Here is a 23,147-nt window from a genome sequence, read left to right as displayed (position 1 = left end):
CCTAATTTTGTAAAAGTACTCCATCTTCTTTTGCCATTGCCAGCCCTTAAATAACATCGGCCTCTTTCTGTGCCTTCTTCATATGTGCCTATTAATCTGCCTCATTCCTGTTCAAAGGTATTGCTTTTTTTTTTTTTAATCCCTTTTGCAGACCTTCCTTTGGATTCCCTCCAGATTATCCACTTCTATATGTAGGGAGAGGTGAGCCATATGGGCCTGGAAAGGAAATTGTGCATGCGAGATAGCAGATGGAGAGATGAGTTTCAGACAGGAATGCGAGGGGGAGCTGGGCCAAAAAGTGCAGTACACAAGAGCATGTAAGACCAGCCTTGCTCTAGGGAGCAGAAACCTGGGCCACCGGAATGGGAAATTTGTTGAGTTCAGCTCTCCCCAAGAGCAATGAGAGGACATGGGGGAACAGAAGCATGAGGAGATCAGAGAGCAAAAGTAGCAGCAGAGGCAGAAGAGATGTGGCAGCAACATTTAAGCAGTTTGGATATACTGCGAGGATGGAAGAAGTCAGAGCAAATGGGAGATTTAGTTCCTGGGACAGAGAATGAGCAACTGGAAAGAAAGCTGGGGTAGCCCTGTCACGGGAATGTGCATAGGGTTTCACCAGAGTCCCCTGGTCTCGTCACCATCAAGCAATTCCACAGAAACACCTATCCTGCCAGTATTTTGCAAGAAGTTTGTGATTTAAAATTTGGCCAAATTGACTAAGCGAGGTAGGCAAAGGCTTCCTTAATGCCTGGCTTCCCTCAGACTTTTGGAATAATGGTTTTGCCTCGTATGTGTTTTCACTGGAATAGTAAATAGAACTCGGAGTCACAGCGTAACGCCTTAGTGCCACGAATGCAGCAATGCCACAGGGGGTGCGTAAAGCAGAAGGGACGGACCCACGGTGCAGGCGGTGGCAGGGGTTCACTCGTTCAGCCAGCTCTGAGCAGGCAGAACTTTCACGCCTGCTTTTCAGGTGTGCGTGCTCTCATGGAGAGCTCGAGTCACCTGGGAGACGTCTGCAAGAGCAGTCCCAGGCTTTGCGCTAGTTTGTAAGTATTGCCTGGTCTGTTGCTTCAGGACGTAACCTGTTTCTCACAGTGGTTTTTGCCTTCTGTGTACAGCAGTGTATGTTTTGCTGGGTGAATTATGGGGCTTGGGAGGGGGGGACCCCTCTCTCTCTCTCTCTCTCTCTCTCAGCGGCGGTGATTCGGTACTTCAAAAGGCAGTATGTGAACCACGCGGTGAGCAATGTGGAATGATGTGGCCCTTCACAGATTTCCTCCTGAGTGCTTTCAGAGGTTGCCTTAACATCTAAGGCAGGAGACTTAATCACCATATTTTCCTCTTGTACAGTATAACTGCAGAAATTCCCAATTGCTAGATAAGTATCCAGTCTCCTTCTGAAGCAAATAAGATTTGGAGATGGAGGTGTTCTGAGGCCAGTGAGTTTCACAGCTTGATCTTACATCATGTGAAAAAATAGTAGTTTGTTACTGATGTTGAATTTCTTACAACTGTCCTCTTATTCTTGTGGTCAGGAGAAAGGGAGAATGAATTTTAAATCTGCCTTCTCTAGTCATATATGTTTGTGTCAATATATATGTCCTTTCTAAAGGAGTCCTCGTACATGTGACCTGGTGATTAAAGTCTAAGCGAATGCTCTTAACAAGAATGGCCAATATCCAGCACTTCTGAAAATCATTCTTTTTTAGATCCTCAAAAATGAACTTGGTGAGATTTTCAAATACCCACTTGTCATTCAGTCCCTTAGAAAATTAATGTAGCTTCAACACTTAGTCGGTATGTGAACTTTTGAAAACCTTCCCCAAATGCCTGGGTCCAGGTCTCTGGAGTCAGCAGTGTGGACTTCTGGAGTATGATCCAGCTTTCTGAGAGGGCTCCTGGAAAGCAGCAGTGCTTGAGTAACAGACTCTGTGCCAGTGACGAAGAGGCAAACTATGACTTGTTTCCTTTTAGCACTGAATAAGAACTTTATTTGATCAAGACAATGCTCATGGTCCCAAATTTTCTCAGCACTCTGCTCTGTCTTCTGCAGCCTGCCTCAGCCTAGCTTCCTCCTCCAGATTTGATGCCACCGTGCACAGGTTAATAGGAGAGAGACCAGATTTCTCATAACTGCCAGCCCTCTCTTTCCTTGGTACCTTCTCTCACTTATTTCTGCTCACTTCCTCCCCCCTCATTTTCCAAACCTATCTTCTCCAAGCTGTTCCTTTTTCCGCTTGTGTATAACTTGCAGGCACTTGCTTCTGGAGTCTTTCTGCAGCTGCTTGCTCGTCTCTAATCTATCATCTTTATAAATAGGTAGAGTCCTCAGCTAGGTAGTTTTGTTGTCCTGGTATTTCTTCTTACTTTGCTATCAGTTCACTGCTAGTTATTTAACAGCTGCATCTGAATCCAAACTGTTCATCTCTGAATCTTATTTTTATCTTCTCCCAAAATATGTTTAGCTTCTCCAGTTATCTGACTACTATGTATTTTCATGGCCTGTTTCTTAAGTTTGCTTTGCTAAGCTGTTACTTTGCAAACGGCACCTCCGCATCAAAGACGCACTTTAGATTTGTAGTCGCCCCAAGCAGGCTCTGGGCAGGCCAGCGCAGGGAAGGTTTTGTGGGCCCACCAAGAAATGGGGAGTCATCACATTGCCTCCTAGTCAGCACTGCATGAAGGAGCTGAAGATTTTATCTTTCTTTGCCCTGTTCACTGACCATTTTGTAGTCCACACCAGATTTACCCTTTGATGAGGTCTAGCACTGATCTCTTGCTGCAAAACTCTTAGTCATTTTAACTGTGTTTTTTAGATGTTGTCTCTCTTTTACCTGGGCAGGCAAAAGAAGTTGTGTAAATGTCTGCTGTTTTCAAACTCTCTTTTTTTCTATTTTGACCTTGAAACTAAGCGAGTCAGTTCTACTTTTGACCCTTATGACTGGTCCCCTCTTGGCTTTGCTCTGCCCGGTTCTGACATTTGAGGTGTATGTTTTGCAAACTTATTTCTTAGGTACATCTGAAACTTTTCCAGCCAGTCATCTAGCACAGCGAGGGTCTGTTGAGCTCTCTGGAGCTGTGACGGGTTCGTCCCCCGGTATCGTTGCAGGAGTGCTCTGTGCTGGTATGGTTAAGGTGCCAGCAGATGGCACTCAATATACCTTGTATTTCCTGAGCTGTGAAGGACTGGTGGAACTTGTTGCATCGTGTGCATTCGTCACCCTTGTGCAATTCCTAAGAGCTACCGTTCTTTTGATTAGAAACAACACATTCTGCTATCTACCTAAAGTTGGGAGGTCAGAAGTTAATGTCTTTTTTTGTCTTCTTTGCATGCCTCGTATTGCATATAAACATTACTGTGCTTTATATGAAGCAAGACATGACACGAGTGGCATGAAGAAAAAGCAGCTTGCTGAAAAATGATGTTCAGAAGTTTTCCATACTTTACAGCTAAAGGAAGAGTTTTCCTGGGCAGAAGTGTTCTACCTCCACCACCCCTGGCCCTTGCAGAGGACATTACCCAAATGTTAGCCTTCCCCAGGCAGTGAGGAAAGCATTATTGCACAAATTCTGTGTTTTTACTTTATGGTTTGGTCACAAGTAGATAATTATCTGATGCTGTTATTTCCGCTTGTTTCTGAGACAGCATTAGAGCACTGACAGGTATACACTGAAACACGCTGGTAGTTGTGCACGGATGCAAGAGAGTCAAATAGCGCCAGATAGCATAAGTGCTTAGCAGACTTTTCTTTTAAATTAAAAAACCTCTGAAAAAACGAAAGCAAGATAAAAAGGCAGTTCTGGAAATCTCATAACCAGGGCTCTTCCAAATCCTTTTGAAGTTGGCGTTGGGACAGTTGCCAAGTTCAGACTGTTACCTTTCCCAGGGTTTAGTTTTCTGCCATCCTGTTCGTCCGCACAGGAGGCTGCCAGCTGCGGGAAGGGGCGGCTTTCCGCTCCGGCGTTAGGAACGGCCTTCACTGTGGCAGAGCGGTCAAAGATGGGACGCCCGAAGTTCAGCCGTATGCTGTGTCCTTAGCTCTTTCTGCCGTTCGCAGGACAGTGTGAATTTAAGGAGGAGTGATGGCTTTGAGTCTAGATCCCGGGGCCATTTGTTCTTCCTCCCGGTGTCGCAACCTTCACGTTGTCTGAAAGAGCGGTTTTTGTTTCATATGCCCAAAGGCTACCCGTAAAGGTTGGCAAGGGCAGTTGGTTAAGTCTGCACAAGGTCAGCCAGGATGTCTAATAATTGTCCTAACACTTTACCTGCTATGGAACAATAATGAGAGTTTTTTCATTATTTTCGGGTGAGTGAACCTGGCAGATGCTGACAGCCAGCAGATGTGTAAAGTTCGAGGTGATTTGTAAGGGACCGGCTCATCTGACGCACAGTAATTGCATTGTGGGACATTGTCACTCAGCGTCTTGTCCTGCTCTGTCAAAATGAGGTAAAGGTCAGTTCAAAGAACCGGCGTAGCATAAGGCACAAGTTTGCAGCCGAAATTAAAAACCCTCATTTTCACGTGCCCTGTGTACGTGTTCTCAGAGCGGGCATGAAGCTGGCCGTGCGCTCCTGGTTCTCGATTTAGGGATTGCTCTGGTAGGGCATGATTTTGGACTTGGAAGTTTCTTTTGTGACCTGCTCCTTTGTTTCACTACCCGTGTCGCCGTACGGGCTCCGCGTGCGGTTAGTCGCCTTCGCAAACCAGCGACTGCAGGAGCGCACGGGCAGCACGCAGCCGCAGACCTTCTGCCGTGCAGGCTCTGCCGTCCCCTCTGAGAGGGGCTCTGGGAAGCTTCGAAGTTTCTGGGGCAACAAGGAGCTTTAGCTGAGTTTGCAGTTGGTCGCGCTGCTAAAGCTTAGAAGCTGTTCTCGCCTTGAAGCTTAGTCTGAGCACGCAAGCTAAGTTGGAGTTCCCCAGTTCCTGCGCACAGCTCGTGGGCAGGAGAAGTCGGGTTGGAAACGTAGCGGATGCGTCTAGGAGCGAACCCGCTGGGAACGGGCAGTGAAAGGCATCCTCCGAATGCCCACGGTACCTGGGAAATGCAGAATCCCCGCAGCGTGGAGTGAAGCGCTTCTCGTTTGTGTACTCGGCTTGTGCACAGATCAAGACTGATTTCTGGTGCTTCTGGAGTTTGGCTGGGATCTTTATCACAGCCGTGACATATGGAAGTCGGCCGAAGCCCTGGCTGCCTGGCTTTCCTGGCTGTGCCTGTGCTGCTGCAATATAGATGCTGGTAAATCGGTAATGCGCTGGAGATTGTGCTAAAACGCGTGTTCTGTGCTGCGTCTGTTGTTGCCGGGGCAGGGCACTGCGTTCTTCCGTACTTGCAGGTGTCTGTCCGTTGTGTTTGATCTTATAAGGCATCACCTTACAAATTTTGTACTTTATCTTCTTCTTTTCCTAACGTTCTCCACACTTGCCAGCACTAGGAATTGCAGTAACTTGCTCTGTATCAACTCCTTAAACTTTTAACCGCTGGTTGCCAGGTCATTCCTGTTAAACTCGCCAGCTCAGTGGTGGTCACCTCGAGCACGGTGTGGACTTGCTTTGCAAAGCATTCGTGTCCTTTAAACAGAGACCTTCAAGCTTGTGGTTCCCCCCTGGGCAAAACCTGACCATAAAAACTGAAGGAAAGCTTTGCTGTCGACACTGGCGGAGCCAGGATTTCCCCCGTGCAGAACTGTTGTAAAAAGCTCTCCCCGGCTGCTTAAGCTCTCGGTTAACGGCGTGCCGATGAGCTGCAGGCTCTCTGCACCTTCCCCGCTCGGGCGCCGAGGGACGGGCTCCTCCCCGGGCACGTACAGGCACCCACCGGCCAGCGAGCGGGACGTGTAGGGCAGGCATCTGGCAGAGAGTTAGCAGAGGTTTTCTTAGAAACCCTAACTTTGAAAGAAAAGGTGGGTTTTCAAAGAAAAGGTATCTTTGTAGAAATAAATCTTGTCATCTTTGGAAAGTCTGGAGTTTTTGTTGATTTTTTTTTTCATGTTTAGTTTTCCAGAATGTTTGGGGGAGTTATTTTCACCAAAGTGTTCCAGGCAAAGAAATCCCGTTTTCTGACAAACTTGGCTTAACTCTTTGTGGTTCTTACCCCGTATTAAGAATTTACTAAGTCTGTTTTGTTGAGATGATAACTGCTGATGGTCCCCAAGGCACGAGGCAGGGCGACGTGTATTCTAGCAGCTTCTGCTCTGGTCGTGCGCTTCAGAAGTGTAACTTTTTTTCAGCTAAACTTCTGAAATGGGAGTTAAACTTGAAGTATAGAAAAGCCTATTCTTTGCTTCCACCAAGCTGACCTGCGAGGGCCCGTTTATTTGTGTATGCAGCTCGACTGGTTAGCATTGTTCCCAAATTCATTTTATTGACCTTTAAGAAGAGAAAGAATAGATTCTTATTCAACAAATGTCTGCTTCTAGACGATCATGAATCATGGGATTTTTGCTAACAATGTGAAGATACGCTTTGCATTTTAGAATAAGATTTGCTTTAACCACAGCGCACACTATTAAAGTTTGTTATGTATCCAAATTACGTTGCTTTGCTTTTTAACTACAGCTGAAACCGTGTTTCGAATAACAGATGTGGAGTACTGTCATCTAACTGTCACACCAATTGTTCATTGTTCTGAGAAGGTCACATCATAATTCATTAACAATAATTATTCCCCGGGTACACCCTGCACTTCTTCACTCAATTGCTTCATTAACTTGTGAGTGAATCTCACATTCACTGCTCCAATCAATGAAGATATATTTATAATGTACAAGTGGATGCTATTAGTTACAATATATTAACTGCCTAATTTAAAATAGAAGAGCTATCTTTATGAAGGGCAATTAACCACTAAGTGTAATTGATAATTCACATACCTATGATTAGGAAAGACAAATAATAAGAAAGAAATGAATCACCTGTGTTATTGAAGAAGACATTGGCCTGCAGTTTTAATGCATAGAAGGGGCTTGCTGGGTCAGGATCAGATTTCTAAGAATTCTTTGATGGAAAGTCCTTTATCAGATACGTTGTCTTTAGCTGGCTTTGATGTTTACACCAAACTATTGGGAACGTCTTCCCTGGAAGAGGAACCCATGTATTTTATTGTCTTGAGAATCAATGCAGAGGGTTTCCTAATACAAAAGCCCTTTTTCATCCTAACACAAATAAATTTAATAATATTTTAATAAGAATTTATCAACTTAGGTCCAAGTTTAGCTAGGCATATAAACCCATCTTAACTCAGGTCCAGGTCCTCAAGATAACTGTGTAAAAATTCACACTAAAATTGACATGAGTCAGGCATTTTAATATACTTGAGGAGCTGAGTGACAGTCCCTTTGGCAAAGATTAAAAAAAATTGTGATGTGTTTTCAATGTGTCTGTGTTTTTCATGGCCACTTTGAGATTCTTTGGTTCTCCAAAGGGTTGAAAACCCATCCTTGGAGAACAGACCTCTCTGCGACATCTCCAGTAGATCACAACAACTTAGTGAATCCCAAGTCATCAGTTGCTGCAAGAAACCAGTTCTGTTTTGGGACTGTGAAATGATTCTAGCACAACTGCAGTGAAGAACAGTTACAACTAATATTTTGTTTTTATGTAATAATGGTAAGTGGCTGCGATAGTTACCATTTTCGTCTGTAGATTCTGAAGCACTGTGCAGCATGCCCTTTTAGTATCCCCCTTTACAGATGGGGAAACTGAGTCACTCAGAAGCAGAGGGACTTGCGTGAGGCTGCACAGTACTGGTCCAAAGGAATTGTTTCCTTGGCTCTGGACATGTGAGGCTATGTTTTCTTTTCTTCTCTTGAGTAATCAAAAAATACTTATCTGTAAACATTTATTACTTTAATAAAAGTGCCCTATTTTTCAGGGTTACCCAACAAATAACAGCAGAGGTGTTTTATGAGAGACTAAATGATAAATGTGACCGAAGCCACCTCTGTGTTGATAAAAGCATCATTCCTGCAGCAGGATGCAGCTAGCTGGCCTCTCCCCTGGTGTCTGCAGAAGTGCAAAACCTGGCTGTGGCTTCTCGTGCGTAAGTGCTGATCGCTGTAGCAGGTGATCAGTAAGTGGAAAGGTGAAAATCCAAGCTGAAATGCGAATAGCTAGTGGTATCATGCTAGCTTTTATGCTCATGGCTGTGCAGTGCCTTCAGTTCATGTGTTTATACATCTGCGAGCAAGATTGAAAATACAGAACTGGATTTGGGTTTTTTTGGTATGTGGAGGGAATGTGTGCCTGACAGGCATGTGTATCCTCGGGATCATGTGCATAGCCAATGCTGCCACGCTCAGGTTAGCTCTCTGCTCCAGAAGAGCAGTAACTGCTATGGCTGGGGCTCTGCGCCTGAATATTGCTGTTGGAGTGCCCAAAATATATCAATATATTTAGAGGTGTCTTGGTCATAATAAGGAATCCTGCTCCTGGTCTGACACCTCATCTTTGCATTTGCATTGTATTTATCTAAGTTAACTGTGAACTTCTGGTTTTCTTGGAAAATACTTTGTGTTCTTGTCGTACAGTGTTAAATGTAAATAATATTAGGATAATTTAAACATATTTAAGTTAACACAAATATATTTGTATATTCTAACATATCTTTGTCTTGCATATGTGATAGCTTTGTGAGGACAGCAAAGCTGATGCGCCCAGCTCCTTGTCTGTGTCAAGTTAACCCCTCTGCTGCTTTTATACGACAGGATCAAAGCGTCTAGTCTGAAGTTGCGGTTCTGCACGAATGAAACGCAAGCAACCCGGGAGAAGTTTGTGAAGAAGCTTCAGGGCTTAGGCTTTGACATCTCAGTGGACGAAGTCACTGCCCCAGCACCAGCAGCCTGCCGTGTGTTGAAGGAGCGCAACCTGAGGCCGCACTTGCTCGTACACAACGGTGGGACAACGCTGCAGCGGAGTTTGGGGCTCATGTCGGGGACAGCCCACAAAGATGTGGGCATTTGGGATAGAGAAGTCACTTCACAGAGCTCTGTGAGGGCAATAACTCCCAGCTGTTGTTTTCCTACAGGGGAAAAATCTTAGCTCCACTCTGCCTAGTTATGAAACTCTGGAGTAAATGTTAGTGGTATGGCCTGAGTAAGTGAGACCTCATTTATCATAGTGGTATAATGAATGTGCCTGCAGCTCGTAGGCTGGTGGAATAACTTGATGAAGAAACGCAGCCAGGGAGGCCTTTCTTTTTTAAGGGACTTCCTTTTGAACTGCGTCTGATAATGAGGGAAGTAAATAGCAAACAAACTTCCCCGCTTGCAGACCAGCTCAGGGCAGCATGCTATTTTTGTAGTAGTCTTTTCATAGCAGCATGTCACCTTTCCATCTGTCGCACAGCCTTCCTCTGAGTTAGGGAGTGAGAAGCCAAGCTGCGTGAGTCCTGATTCACCCAGTTCTGTAATATGGGCATTTTGCAGTCTGTCCAAAGTCCTTTTTCTTATGGGGACAGTCCCAGTTCTGCTGGGAATCAGCAAGCTGCACAGCACGTGCAAGAGAGAAACTAGAAGATAGATAGGCACTTATACAGGACATTACAGAAACCATTGTCCTTATCCCTCAGTCCTTTCAGCACAAGGCAGAACAACCATCTCTTCAGCCGCAGCCACTCTGTTTCACCACTCTTATCTTTGTTTTCACAGAGAAGCTCTAATGCTTTTGCTGCTGAAACACTGTGTGCTTCAGGTATCCGAGAGAGCTAATGCCTGCCCGGAGACAGAGCTGAATACCTACCTGGTTTTGTCATATGAAAGGCCTTTCTAGCAATTGAATCAGCAGTTGAATATTGAGTATTTTCAAACAAATGAAGATTCAGTTAGATTTATTATCACTTCCTATCCAGAAGCACTTCTTCAATGAAGATACATTTTGTTCCTTTCTGCCCATCAGCTTTTTCCTCCCCAAGTCTAAGGGAAATAGGAAATATGGAAGCAGACTCCATGTGTGAGGCAATCTGTGGGCTGGGATAGGGGCTGTGACTGCATCCATGTAATCATGAAGCCTCTGCTCATAAGCACATTCTTCTCCCAGCTTACATACAGCTCACTGTTTCTTTGATCTACCTGCACAAAGCCCATATGCAGTCATCTCCTCATCCTTCCCCTGTGCTGAGGCCTCTCTGAGCTCTTTATTATCATGATAGAGGTTTTAAGTTTAGTGTTTTCTTCTGAAGAGGGTGAGCACTAAGAAAGGAAGTGACTGCTGCCCTTGCTATTATAGGTTTTCATTAACCTAATTGAGAGTTTGCCTCACATCTAGATTCCCAGGTGTAACAAGCCACTGAGCAGTGGGTGGTGGGAGCTAAGGCAAAGGGACAAAATGGTTTATTTTTCTCTTCATTGTAAGATAGATGAATAGCAGAAGCCAATCAGGAATAGAAGAGGGTAAAGAACAGCTGATTCAGACTTGGCTGGGTTTTTTTTTGTGTGTGTGTGTCTGGTGATGGGTGAAGGGAAATACAAATCTAAGAAAAGCATCAATTCCAGTTGGATCTGAGAAGATGAGAGATTTGTGGTTTGTTTATTTTTTTCCTCTTTCTTTAGATGTTGTCCCTGAATTTGCTGAGATTGATAAAGCAAACCCAAACTGCGTAGTAATTGGAGATGCAGCAGACAACTTCTCCTATGCAAACCTTAATGAAGCTTTCAGAGTTCTGATTGGGTTGGAGAATCCTGTTTTGATATCTCTTGGAAGAGGGTGAGTTAAGCACTGTTGGTTTCTTCCTCTAGTTTGTATATTTTTATATAGTGTGTATATTTAATTTCCCCCGGTGTCTTCATACTTAACAGAGGCCAGATATCAGTGTGGGTATTCATACTACTCACTTTTAAGCAGCTAATCTGTGTGTCTAGACTGGAAGGCTGGTATGCTCATGTAGCTGTCAGTGGGCAGTTCAGTTATCTAGCTCGTCCGCCTGTCCTGAGTCCGGGTGTAAGGTGAGACTTGGTGATTAAGCTGAAATGGATCCCTAAAAGAAGGTGTTTCCCTTGAATGCGCTGTGAGGGGTAGTGGCTGAGAAGGCCAAAGGGGAGAGCCCCAAGTACGTACTGAGAAATGGCTAGATTGCTATGTATGACTAAGACCTGCAAAAGCAACTGTGATTTTGCATTGTCAACTTAAGATATTTTAATACCTCTATGAACATTTAAGGTTAATTTGACCACCTGTTTTCATAGGCAGGAGAAGTCCAGTCATGGAATTTGAATGTTTTCCTGAAACCAATTCAGTTAGACATAGTCTGAGATTTTAAAAAGCAGGTTAGTAATGCCAACGCTGAATAATGACAAAAGGCCTTGAAGGAATCATTCTCACCTATTGTGCAATATATGGGTTTAAAAAAAGAATATGCATGATTAGCCTGAGAAACTGTAGTGACAACTTTTTTCAGTGGTTCAGTAGACCGTAATGGGCATGAAAACCCTTCTTAGTTCATGGATTATTGATTCAGCAGAGTAGAACTTAGCAGCGGGAAGCAGCAGTTAAATCCATTGTGTTGCCGTTCCTGACACTCATGACACTCACCTGGCGCTCTGATTCTGCAAGATGGGCAAAAAATCCTTATAGTTTTTCAGTTACAAGGATAAAGAGAAAATATTAGGAGCCAACAGCAAAATGACTAACAGATATAAAATAACTGAGTTGTGTTACTTGATAGCATTTGTCAAAATGAAGTATTGAATCAACCTTTGTTTAAGATTTGCATCTTGAGCAATGCAAAAATGCCTTTGTAGTCCATGCATATATAAGTGTTTGTTTATTTAGTCATTCATTAATGTAGACAATTCTAAAACAGAATCACCATAATTTCTAGAAGGATTATTTTCCAAATGAAAAGTAGCCCGTGTCTGGATTCTCTGAGCTCAGATTTCATGAGGAGCGTGCTTTTTATGATCGAACATTTGGATACCATGAGCATGAGTTCTGCAGAAACTGCTGAACGAGTTAGCCTGGTAGACAAGTTCTCAGACCCCTAAGAAGGGAGATTCTAAATTGGATGAATCTTGCTTATCTAACAAGGGAAGCATCATTGATGCAAAGGGCCGTATACAAAAGACAGCCATGAGCTAGCTCCGTTGTTCATGTGCAAAATTAGAGTAATTGATAGGACTCTACAGCGCATGTGCCTTGAGCAAGTAGGTTGATTTCTGTTAAAGTTTTAGTTCATTCCATAGAAAACGAAAGTGTCAGAGTCACTGAAGCAGAATGCCCTCCTCCTGAAAATGGAGTGATTTACATTTAGCATCTGTTTTGGGCTGAGAGTGGGAATTGGCTTTGTAATTTCTTCTGTCATGCCACTGTCAGAAAATTAAGCTGTTTACGCTAGACTATAGAAGGTTAATGGCTGTTCTAGCAAAGGTCAAGTGGTCATTTTAAAGGGAGGCTGTGCTGAATAATCGAAAATGGCAGAAGGATAAGGCATAAAATCTTAACTGACTACTCATCCTACATTTTTTTTCTGACATACATAAACCTGTGTTTGCCCTAATCAGAGAGCTTTGAAGACCTGTGTTAATGTGAATTGCTATTCCAGAAAAGCACTGTAAAGATACTAAACTACTTTGAGCTTCATGGCAATATGAACATTTTTTTAGAAGGAGCAGAATTCAGCTTGGAGGGTTATTCTCGGCCACAGTGACTAAGGGAGAACATGTCAGGGCAGCTTAAACAATGCCCTGGCTTCCTTCATGTAGGAGGCCGGCGAGCAGCGACAGTAAACTCTGGTGTCTCCTTCCAGACTGACTGAAGGCGGCTTTATAGCTGCCGGTCGGTGCCAGCCTCAGTCTCCTAACTGCCGAGGGTTCTCCATCGCTGGTTAAGCAAGAACAATGTAACGGCCGTCCTTCGTGAGACGCTAGCGCTCTGTTGTTGCCAAGGTAAAAAGTTGGGGCCAAATTCATCCTCGTAAAGGCTAGCTGAAATCCCTTGGAATCGGTGGAACTGTGTCCCAGATGCCAGATGGGCATCTGATCTGCAATCTGAAATCTTTTCCTCAGCATTGCACGGTCCTCAGCCTGTCCTTTACTTAATTCCCCGTGTTAAATTAAGGCTCTGGAGTTTCTGATGACTTGACTTTTTGTTGCAGCCATATGGACGTATATATATGCACAGAAATAATAAAATATGGTTTCTTTATGTTTAACTGCCAACATTTTCATTTCATTGGAACTTTATCACTTTCATTTCCAGACGCTATTATAAAGAAACCGATGGTCTGAAACTTGATGTTGGAGCATATATGAAGGCATTAGAGGTATTTTATAGCTTGCATTATGCTTACTCGCTCTGTGCCCCTTGTTAAAAAGTAACTGGTATAAATATGGTTCATCTTCTATAATTACTCACCTTGGTGGAGGTGGTTTCCACAAATTAAACTCATTTGCTGCATTCTAAGGATGGGTGGATTCATTTTTTCTGGTTTTGTTAATTTTTTTGTGTATTTAAAATGTGAACTTTACCGTTGTTGTTCCTGTATTGGAAGTGAGGCCTGCGAAAGAGTCAGAAAAGGAAAATATGGAATATTGTCCGTATCCAAGCCAAACTGAACGTCCATTTTATGTTTGGCATGGTGTTGCTAACACAGCTCTTACCCGTAACAGTTTGCAGCATAAGGCCCTTACTAGCAAGATACCTGAGTGTAATCCTGTTTTTAAGCCTGATTAAGTCTGTGCAGAACTGGAACCCGATAGATAAGCCAGCCTAAGGGTGAGAGGAGTCATTATGCTCCCTTTTATAGGCTTGCAGAGGGATAAAAAATTAAATACAGAGTGAACGTGGAGAATAAAGCAAAGTAGGGGAGACACAGTCACAGAGACAGTGGCTATAACATATGCTTGCAGCACATTTGTATCAACGTGAGTTTTGGGGAGAGTTTTCACCTCTCAAGTAAAAAGTTTGGGTTTCTGGTTGTCTAGGAACAATCTAGAAAAGCCTTGTTTATTTGAGTTTTAGCACAGTGTTGATATTTATTTGCAGGAGAATATCCTGCTCAAACTGGTCACTTGAGCCATAAAAATATGCTAGGTGGTTGGAGAAACCATCTACATCTTTAAGTTCATCCAGTACTTTTGGTCAGTTCATGAAGGATGTTTGTTATTTCTGTAAGAGTGATACTCTCGCAGAAATAAGTGATACTGGAATTGAGTCTGAGGACTTCTCTCAAGATGGAGAATGTAACAGGCTCTTAACTTGAGATGTTCCAGGAGGACTTTCTCTCCTGCCAGAAAGCATTAAACACTCCTATTATCCAAACTCTCTGACAGTCACCTTCATCTGCTAATCCATTTTGTTATTTAAGGGCATCAGTCAATAATCACATACGTTTTATACAATTGACTGGGGTTGTGGAGTTGAACAAATCCTTTTCTGATCTATACAGGATTATTTGTGTGTGTGTCTCTCTTTTTTTTTTTCCAGTATGCTTGTGATATTCAAGCTGAGGTAGTGGGAAAACCAGCAAAAATGTTTTTTGAGTCGGCCTTAGCAGAACTGGGAGTTCAGCCACAGCAGGTAAGGTTTCCGATGCAGTGACAATTGGACGTGCCATGTAGTTATCCACCCCACTTAGGTGTTTTTTTGTCATTCGCTGTCTTTCACAGAAGCTTACAGAAGGGGCTGAAGGGAATGTAGCCGGGAGGAGATGGTAAACTCTGGGGGGTATACACAGATTTTTTTCAGGACCCAGTATATTGTGTGTGCTGCAGAAAAATACTTATATGCAGGATCATCCCATGAATTATTAAAAAAAAATTGTTGAAAAATGTTTTGGAGGGAGAAAAATGTTTACCCATTCCATCCGATAACATGAAGCAGACAGAAGAGGACTGACTGTCAGGAGGGTAAATGCCAGCAGGTGGGGATCTGCTGAATTTCTTTGTGTTTTTAGGGTTCATTTTGACCACCTGCTGTTTCCCTTTGCATTCTCTCTCCTGTCTATTTCTGTATTCTGACTTGGACCATCCATGCCTCTACCCCCTTTAGGGTCTTTCATCCCTTCATTCTCGGATGGAGTCTCTTCCTCTGCTTACACTCTTGTGTCGTGCCTTCTTTTTCAGCTTCCTCCCAAACCGCATTGTTCAAAAGAAAAGATGCATGTCCTTAACGCTGAAATTTTAAACTCCAAAAACTATTTGCCAATCACAAGATAGTAACACAGATGTTTGTCTGGAAAAACGAACACACTTCCGTGTTCTCTGGAGCAGATCAGTTCCTAATACTACTAGGCCTAAATACTCCTTGCATGCTACTGAAAGAATCCTCTCACACACACAGTTTAAAAGAAACTTGCTGATGGGGCTTTTGATCTTTTACCCATTTTAATGAGCTTTTTGCTGTGGATGTCATGGGACTTTCAGGGTGCTTGTTAAATTTTGCCATGCGTAAATAGGAGCCATAAATTGCTCACATGTGCTACTGTGAATTTCCTTTATCTGGGGGCAAGAAAACAGCACAAAAGGATAAAAGTAAGGTATCCCCAAGGAATTATGGAAAATGTGCCTCACAAAATGACAGGTGCCCCTAAAGACTGGTGGTACACTTAGAGATTGAAGGCTGCAGCATGATGGAATTGCAGCTATAATGTTATTTCCTTTGGTGTCACTCTTACTCCTTTTTTTAGTACAGCTCCTAAAGGGAAAGTCAGAAGTAAGATATTTTCTAATTCAGGTGAACGGGGAGCAGTGACTGACCTGAAAGCTCCTCTTGTGTTACTGGCTTCATCCTGCTTTTCAAAAACACTCTGAAGGTGCGATACTCCCTGCTTACTTACCGTGGCCCATTTTTTCCCCTCTCTATAGCTGTGCCCATGTCCTCTTTATTGATTTGTTGTTATGTCACACGGGGCCTAAGGATGAATATGAAATGACTAGCAGACAGCAGTGAATTACAGGGCAGTAATTCCATCAAGGGGGTTGGGTGACATCGTAAACAACACGAGAGCGAAGTCTGGGGGGCTCGTACAGTCCCCAGAACCTGGAGATGAAATTATGGCCCTGTAATTCAGCATGTGCTTGGTTTTTCTTTATTATAGAATGGGGAGATGGAAAAGATCTAGTAGGCCATCTAATCCATCTCCTTCCCGTTGCAGCAGTGTTCCCTGCTGCACGTTTATTAATGTTTTGTCCAAAGTAGTTTTAAGTGTGCCAAACAACAGGGCTTTAAGTACCCTAGGGAGAGTATTCACAGCCAGGTAGATCTTACATTGGCAGGGAGATTTTTCTGAGATTCATCTGAATGTTTCCCTTTTAAACTGCATCTCCTTATTTCTAGTTTTTCTCCAGGTAATAACCAAAATAATTTCTGTCCTTCCTGGATATTTCTCCTTCCAATTATTTGTAGGCTTGTCATCACCAGGGTAGTCGTCTCTTACTAGAACTCTGTGTTCAGCTCTCAGTAACTTCCCTTGTGATTCAGTCGCTCTGCACCCGAACCCGCTGTGTTGCTCTTTTCTGTACTCTCTACAGTTTGTCAATATTTTCCCAATAACAAGCTAGCTCAACCCGAATATAATATCCCAGGTACAGCCACAGCAATTACTCAATCCATTCATCCAACCAACAAACCAAAAAATCCATTTCAGAAACAGAATGGCATTTGAAGAAAAAGTAGCTGGGGAGAAAAAGAAAGACCTTAGCCCCTGGATTCCAGATTCCTAAATCAAACACAAGAAGATTTGTGTTTTCTTTCTGCTTATACCAAAAATGAGTGCTCTGCAGGAGTAGGAGGGAAGAGGTCTTTTTTGGGTTTCTTTTTCTGTCTTTGTGGCCACTGCGTAGTGGTGTTACTTGCCCTTTTCCTATGGTAGCGTGGTGAGGTTGTCCCCTGACTTTGCTTTGCCTAGCTTGCGTAACGCTGAGAACATGTCAGCCTCTGATGTTGTAGAAGAATATTTTTATGGAGATGTGTTTCCACACTGGGCTGTGACAGGACACCACAACTCATGTCTCAGGAATTTTGCTCAGAAAATTTGAACAGATGATTTAATGTGTCACCAAGCTGGCAAACGAAAATCCCAGAGGGTGGGCTTGTTGGAGTGGTTCCCACTGACTTCAGGAGAATTTGCTTTGGGTATAGAAAAGCAGTAATAGTCCCTGGCAGAGATTATTATTTATTCCCTCTGCTCTTTGCCAGCTTTTCATGTTTCAGTGCTTCTAGCAACTATAGCTTTGTATTTTAAGATAAATATTTTTTGCAGATAGTTTCTAATATTAAATGCCATCAGTTAATTGTAGTAGTAGGTCTTGTCTGTAGGTGTAATTTTTTTTGTATTCAGAGAGCATCAGGATGAAGGGTGTATGCGCTTAAAAAGGAGGTAGACAGTAGCTACCACTACATAACAGCATCACGTGGCTAGTCACTCAGTGCCTTTGGCTATGGAAAAATATTACATACTGCTGTAGTTAAAAAACAGATCATTGTGCATAGGCATAGGAGGAACAAATTACAGTAGAGCGAACTACCTTAATTCTAACATATTTTCCTAACTTTGGAGTGCTTGACCGTGCACCTTTAATGTTCTTTTGAGAGAGATCTGCGGGTTGTTTTAGTTAATCATACATAAAAATAAAATCTTAGTATATGCAATACAGTAAGTTCTGTAGTTACCCACTGCGTTCTGTTTTAGTCTGTCTCGCGAACGAGCTCTACTTCTCTGTGTTTGCAATGACAAGATGAGGACTGGTTTTACTTGCCTGTCCTTTTTTAAAATGCTTGCTAATAATTTATTCCACCTGTGGAATTCATTTAATCCATACCACCATTAAGTCATTTTAGATGAGCTGTTCTTTTGAAAACATATTACAATTTTCTTTTACCTCATTTTTAATGAAAAATACGTTTTTAATAAAGCTGTCTCACCACAGTAATGCTAGACAGTGGCAAATCTTAAATTTCTCAAGCTGCTTTAATCAATAAAGTTATCACCAGTCATTTCCCTTGATAACTGCTTCTTACCGAGACCCTGACTATACCTTCTGCTGCTGAGACGTCTTCAACCTGCACTTAGAATAGGAGGAACTCCCTGAAGTCCAATTTTCATTTTAACCTTTCCTCGGTGGCCTAGAAATAACAGATTGCTGGTATTACTTTAATAGATTGGAAATTTAAACCTCTTAGAGGTAACCAGACCTGTCTTATGATTCAGTAATATGACAAAGAATAACACATCTTAAAGGTTACTGAAATACCTAATTCATATGTTTTAAGGCAGCTGTAACAGTGGGTGATTTTTACAGCTTTACAATAAAACCTAAATAATGTTAAGGTTCCAGTAGTTTTATATAATCATAAAAAGTTCTGTCTGTAGCAAATTGTCCTGCTTTAATGGTTGTTACGGCAGGTCGTACCGGAGTGCATAAACTGCCGGTGGTTAACCAGTTCCCACTTCTGCCACCTGCAAGGCTCAGGTGGGAGCCCGCGGCGCGGAGGAGCCCGGCCGGGGGCTGCTGCCGGGCCGGACCCGCGCCGGCCGCAACGGGAAGAGGGTCCCGGCGTCGCAAAGAGGAGCGAAGCGGCCGAGCGAGCTTTCAGGCTTCGACCGCTGCCGCCAGCGCGTTCGCGCCAGGCCGGCCCGGGGGCCTTCGGAAATCTGCCCTGGTGGTTTGACGGGTTGCTTTGCTTCACCTGCCTTGTTGTGCGGTTTCTCCCGGGCCTGAGGCCGCACGCGATGCCCTTTGCGTGGCTGATGGTTGCACAGCTAGTAGTTCCCAGACACAAGCATAATTAACAGTCATACGGGATCCCGAAGCCGTTAGCAGTTTTAGCCGCTGCTGATCTGGGTCGAGTTCAGTTAGGACTATTCAGTAGCGATGGTTTCGCTTAGTTTTGGCGCATGCATGCAACCACGCACCATCTCGCTCTCGCTGGCACCGTGCTACACAATTTAAGAAAATATAAATTATGCCCATCTTCATTCTTTTTTGAGGATTCATCTTAAAACTGGAGAGATGATCTCACTGCATTTTTGCCCTTTTTAGTAAATTTTGGCTGATTTAAAAAAAAACATAGCTTCCACAGGCTAATTGAACAGATTAATGGTCCGTGTTCCCTGTGTAAAATGTGAACACAAACGGGGATCTTTTAATCCTTGCTTTCAGTGGGTGTGTGACCTTTCTGTTTTATATCTCTCTCTCTCTTCTTACCATATTGCAGTCAGAGAGGAAGTTAAACCCAGGTTTGACAGGTAGAGTTTTTTTATTTCCCTTGACAGTGCACCTTTTGACCTCTATCTTCTTGCCAATGATTTTTTAAATCCTAAATGATTTGGGAATAATTGCTCCTCCTTTAGTGATTATTGCCCTTCACCGATAGTAAATCTGTGAAATCCCCGGGGGCTGGAGTACATTTTTGTATGCGTCTGCCACAAGCTGGCCTGGATAGGCATCGCTGCTCATGTGCAGCTGCACTTGCAGAGCTGACTCTCTTCTTGCAGGAAAACTTGTCTGTACAGGCTAAAATACGGCATTGGTGAGCAAACTTCTCCCTGGCCCTCTTGACTCCTTGGCAAGCCACCCAGCTCTGCCCTTTCTCTTTTTCAGAGGAAATTCATTTTCAGGGTTTTGAGAACCCAGGGCTGAAATTATGTTTACTTCAGAACTCCCGTCCCCTTACAGGCCTGAAACAGGAGCCCCTCGGGTTGCTGCCTGTTCAGGAGGAGGGGGCTGAGGCAGTGCACGCAGGTGACAGAAGACAAATTCGTTCCTGTAGCATCCCCTGTGGACTCTCTGAGGTCCCCCAGGCAGGCTTTCCCGCTTGGGGCAAAGAGGCTCACGCTGCCTGGAGCACTGGTGGTCACGAGAAGGTGTTAGGGGGAAGGAAGGAGTTTTAGGAGAAGAGCAAATGAGAGATGCTTCAAGCCAGTGGTAGTCAGGTGTTTGGGAGGGGACTGAGTGAGAAGCAAGGGACTCTACATCTGCTCTGCATCTGCAAGTCTCAATCAACTTGAGAGTCAGGAAGGATATGGCCATCGTGCTCAAGACTTGGAGTATCTCAGCATGGTTGAATGCAGCCTGGCACCCTGCTTCGTTTTAGCCAGAATGGTCGTCCTTCTGGAAATGATTTGGAGGGAAATTGGTGATAGCAGTTGGCTGGGAGGGGGGTGCCAGATTTTCTGAAGCTCTGCATGTAAGAGTGGGATTATTGTTCTCTTCATCTGTGTATACGTGCTATATTTCCTAATTATTTAAAATGAATCCGTCATTTTTCCCCATTTCATAACAGACAGCTTGTTTGGAGGAGTGGTAAGGAAAGGTAAACTCTGTGCAGGGGAAAACATCTTTCTAGGGGCATGTACATGTCCGCTGAGCAGAGCGGGTAAGGAAAATAGTCCAGTAATCAAAGGATGAAAAAGACTGATCCCTCCATCCTGTGGTGGCTTTGAAGCAGTTTGTGAGCAGAGAGCTAGAAAGGCAGAGCGACCTGGCCCATGGCCTCCTGCTGCTCCTCCTGCTCCTTCCCTATGGGCATGATTTCCCCAGCTCTAAGCACTGTCCTGCAGGTCTTTCACCTCTTTGCTCCCCACGGTTAACCCTTAAAGGAGCTCTCAAAGCATGATCACAGCAGTGACTCCCCTAGGCAGGATGAAGCAAGTCTGGGCATGTAAAAACTTTTTCAAAGTAAACTACTTCAACATAGAACCAGGTGAATTAGCCTTGACTTCAGGGGAGACAGCCTCTTTTATCCTGTGACCTGAGGGATGATGTTAATCCCTCACAGGAACAGTGCTTAAGAACAACATGAAAGATAAACTGGGCTGGTAACTACTATATATAAGCTTGCACACTGCACCTGATGTGTTGCTCAAAAGAGGATTTGGTTTTTTTCAGCTGAAGCTGCTCCCAGATATGCATGTAGGTAGCTCAGCCTGGTTCATGAGTGCTCTCCCAAAATCTGTTCAGCTGGGGCTTTAGGTATATCCTGAGATTTCCTTTATGTGCTATTTAGTAAGTGGAGAGGATTCTGTTGTAATTAGATGGATTACTTAATAAAGGTAGCTTTGGAGCTTTAATATTTTTAGACTTCAACGTATTTGATTTAGTCCTGCCCAGCAGACTGCTTAGAGAGTGGGAACTGTGCCTCATGCTGAAGTACAGGTGACACCGAAGAAAGACTAACAAAGTCAAATCCCTAAAGGTCCCAGAAAGTAATTAACAGTTGGGTTCAATCCAGTGGGGTTCTTTACAGTGCGCTGCTAGCCCAGGAATAATGAGTTACTGTTCATTATGTGAGAAAGCAAATTTGGAATCGCTGCTGATGGAACGTGCGGGCGGCAGAGTGGCGTGAGTGAGAGCACGGCCATCCCAGGTCCTGCCAAGGGTGGGAAGGAGGAGCCGCGGCCCTGTCGTTGCTCTTGGCGGGGCTCGGGGCTGAGCTTGCTGCTTCCAGTTGCACGGCCGTGGGGTTGGTGAGGAGGCGGCAGCCCTGCGGCTCCCTGGCTCAGCCACCGAGCGAGTACAGTGGCTCTGCCCGGGGGAGCTCCTTGCCTTGCAGAGAGCACAAAAGTTAAGGTCCTGTGCCTTACAAAGCCTTGTGTCCTTGGGGTGGAAGGAGGAGGAGGAGGGGGTGCATGCGAGTGTGTGCGCGCGCGCACAGAACTTCCCTTAGTGCAGCACGGGGAAGGAGTACCCAAGTAATATCTTGCCTTGGATGCCAACAGGGGTTTGCTGCTGGACCATGGTGACAGGACAGGTTGATGCAATGATAAGTGAGAGGGACGGTGCAAATCATGGCTGCTTGTTGAGTTGGGTACATTCATGTAGTGAAGTAGCCCAAAGCAAAATCGTTGAATCTAAAGGAAAAGGATGCAACAAGAACGGTGACTGAATGCTGAAACCAGACAAAGCCAAGTAAGAATCAGATGCAGATGCTTTTTTTTAACAATGAACAATCTTCATTGTTAAACTACATCAAGTAAGTTGTCTGTTGACATCCACAAATCACGGCTGGATGCTTTTTTGCAGGATATCTGTCAACAAACATAACTTGTATCCTACTGAAATTCAAGCTGTTGGGCTCATTAAGAGGGATGTCTTGAAGAAAATGAGTGGACTATGCTATAAAGGAGGTTAGATTAGATGATCTAATGGTTCTGGCTTCAGCTTCTCTGAATTTGTGAAGTAAACCTATTGTTTTTCAAGTTCCTGTGGTCAGTGGACCATGGGTAAATTGTATCACCTTCAATTTGGGGGAAATGGACCTACCCTATTCAGCCATGCGCTCGTTCTGTCGAGACAGTCAGCTTCCCGTGGTGTCTGTGCGATGATCTTCCTTCCCGCTTGGAAGGGCTGAGAGCAGAGGTACCTGCAGGCTTGCGAAAGGCAAGGCTCTCCAGTGCCTGGGGCCAGTGATCTCGTACGGTTGTATGCCACGTTAGAGAGATGTTTCCATGTGAAGGCAAACAGAGAAGAGGCTTTTATATTGGCAAGAAGTGGTAACGGGATTGGTGCCTACAACAGAGAAGTTCTGTATGTTTTTTCCTCAAAAGCTGTGGCCAGCTGTATGAAAAAACTCAGAATTCCTTTCGGACTGCTGTTATTAGAGAAGCCGATCTGTGTTTCCACTGCGTGTCTCATTCCCATGACCTCTTTGACAAGAGCCTATTTATCAGTTCACCACAGATGGAAAAATGCTAGGTTGACTTTCTGTACGTGCCCAGCGGAGTCCCCCTTGATGCCGTTCTTAGTAACCCAGTTGCCATCTACGGCAGTCCTGGGCCGGCTGCAAACAGGCCTTTTAACCTTCCGAGGCCCATACGTGGGACAAAGACCCGTAATAACAGATGCTAGAAAAAACACAGGACAGAGAGCTTAAAAGAAGAACGGAAGAGCAATTTCTTTAGTATGAGAAGAAACACTTTGTGTAGCAACTCCATGTATCTGATATGTAAATATGAAAATTATTGCTAATCAAAAGTGCATGGAAGGGACAGAAATTTAGGCAAGATTTTCTTCCTAACAGCAAGAGTTGCAAAGTACCATTGGTGTGAAAGCCTGGCAGTGAAGTTTATAAAGTAGGAGGCTAATTCAGCAAGGTGAAGATCAAGTAGTTAAAGATGTAGCTAATTAATATGTTTCAGCTAAAATTCAGCTTTGATACATAAGATGCAAAATCACACTTTAAAATCTGATAGATAAATTAGATTAAGTCTTT

At 43.9% G+C, this 23,147-nt stretch overlaps 1 protein-coding gene across 9 annotated transcripts in view; it reads left to right on the top strand.

Moving 5' to 3' along the window:
• Positions 1–23,147, top strand: part of LHPP (phospholysine phosphohistidine inorganic pyrophosphate phosphatase) — a 107,623-nt gene that overhangs the window by 8,757 nt on the left and 75,719 nt on the right. For all 9 annotated transcript variants that reach the window (XR_003253462.1, XM_026065590.1, XM_026065585.1 and 6 more), the window contains exons 2-5: positions 8,708–8,895; positions 10,550–10,703; positions 13,194–13,257; positions 14,421–14,513. Coding sequence is in view for 8 of the 9 variants with exons in the window: in XM_026065590.1 (XP_025921375.1) it covers positions 8,708–8,895; positions 10,550–10,703; positions 13,194–13,257; positions 14,421–14,513 (499 nt within the window). In the remaining variant the exon portion in view is untranslated. The remainder of the gene's footprint in view (positions 1–8,707; positions 8,896–10,549; positions 10,704–13,193; positions 13,258–14,420; positions 14,514–23,147) is intronic.

This window comes from Apteryx rowi, unplaced genomic scaffold (genome assembly GCF_003343035.1).
Source record: "Apteryx rowi isolate R43461 unplaced genomic scaffold, aptRow1 scaffold_23, whole genome shotgun sequence".
Taxonomy (NCBI): domain Eukaryota; kingdom Metazoa; phylum Chordata; class Aves; order Apterygiformes; family Apterygidae; genus Apteryx; species Apteryx rowi.
Note: the sequence above shows the minus strand (reverse complement) of the source record. Positions and strands in the feature narration are given on the sequence as shown.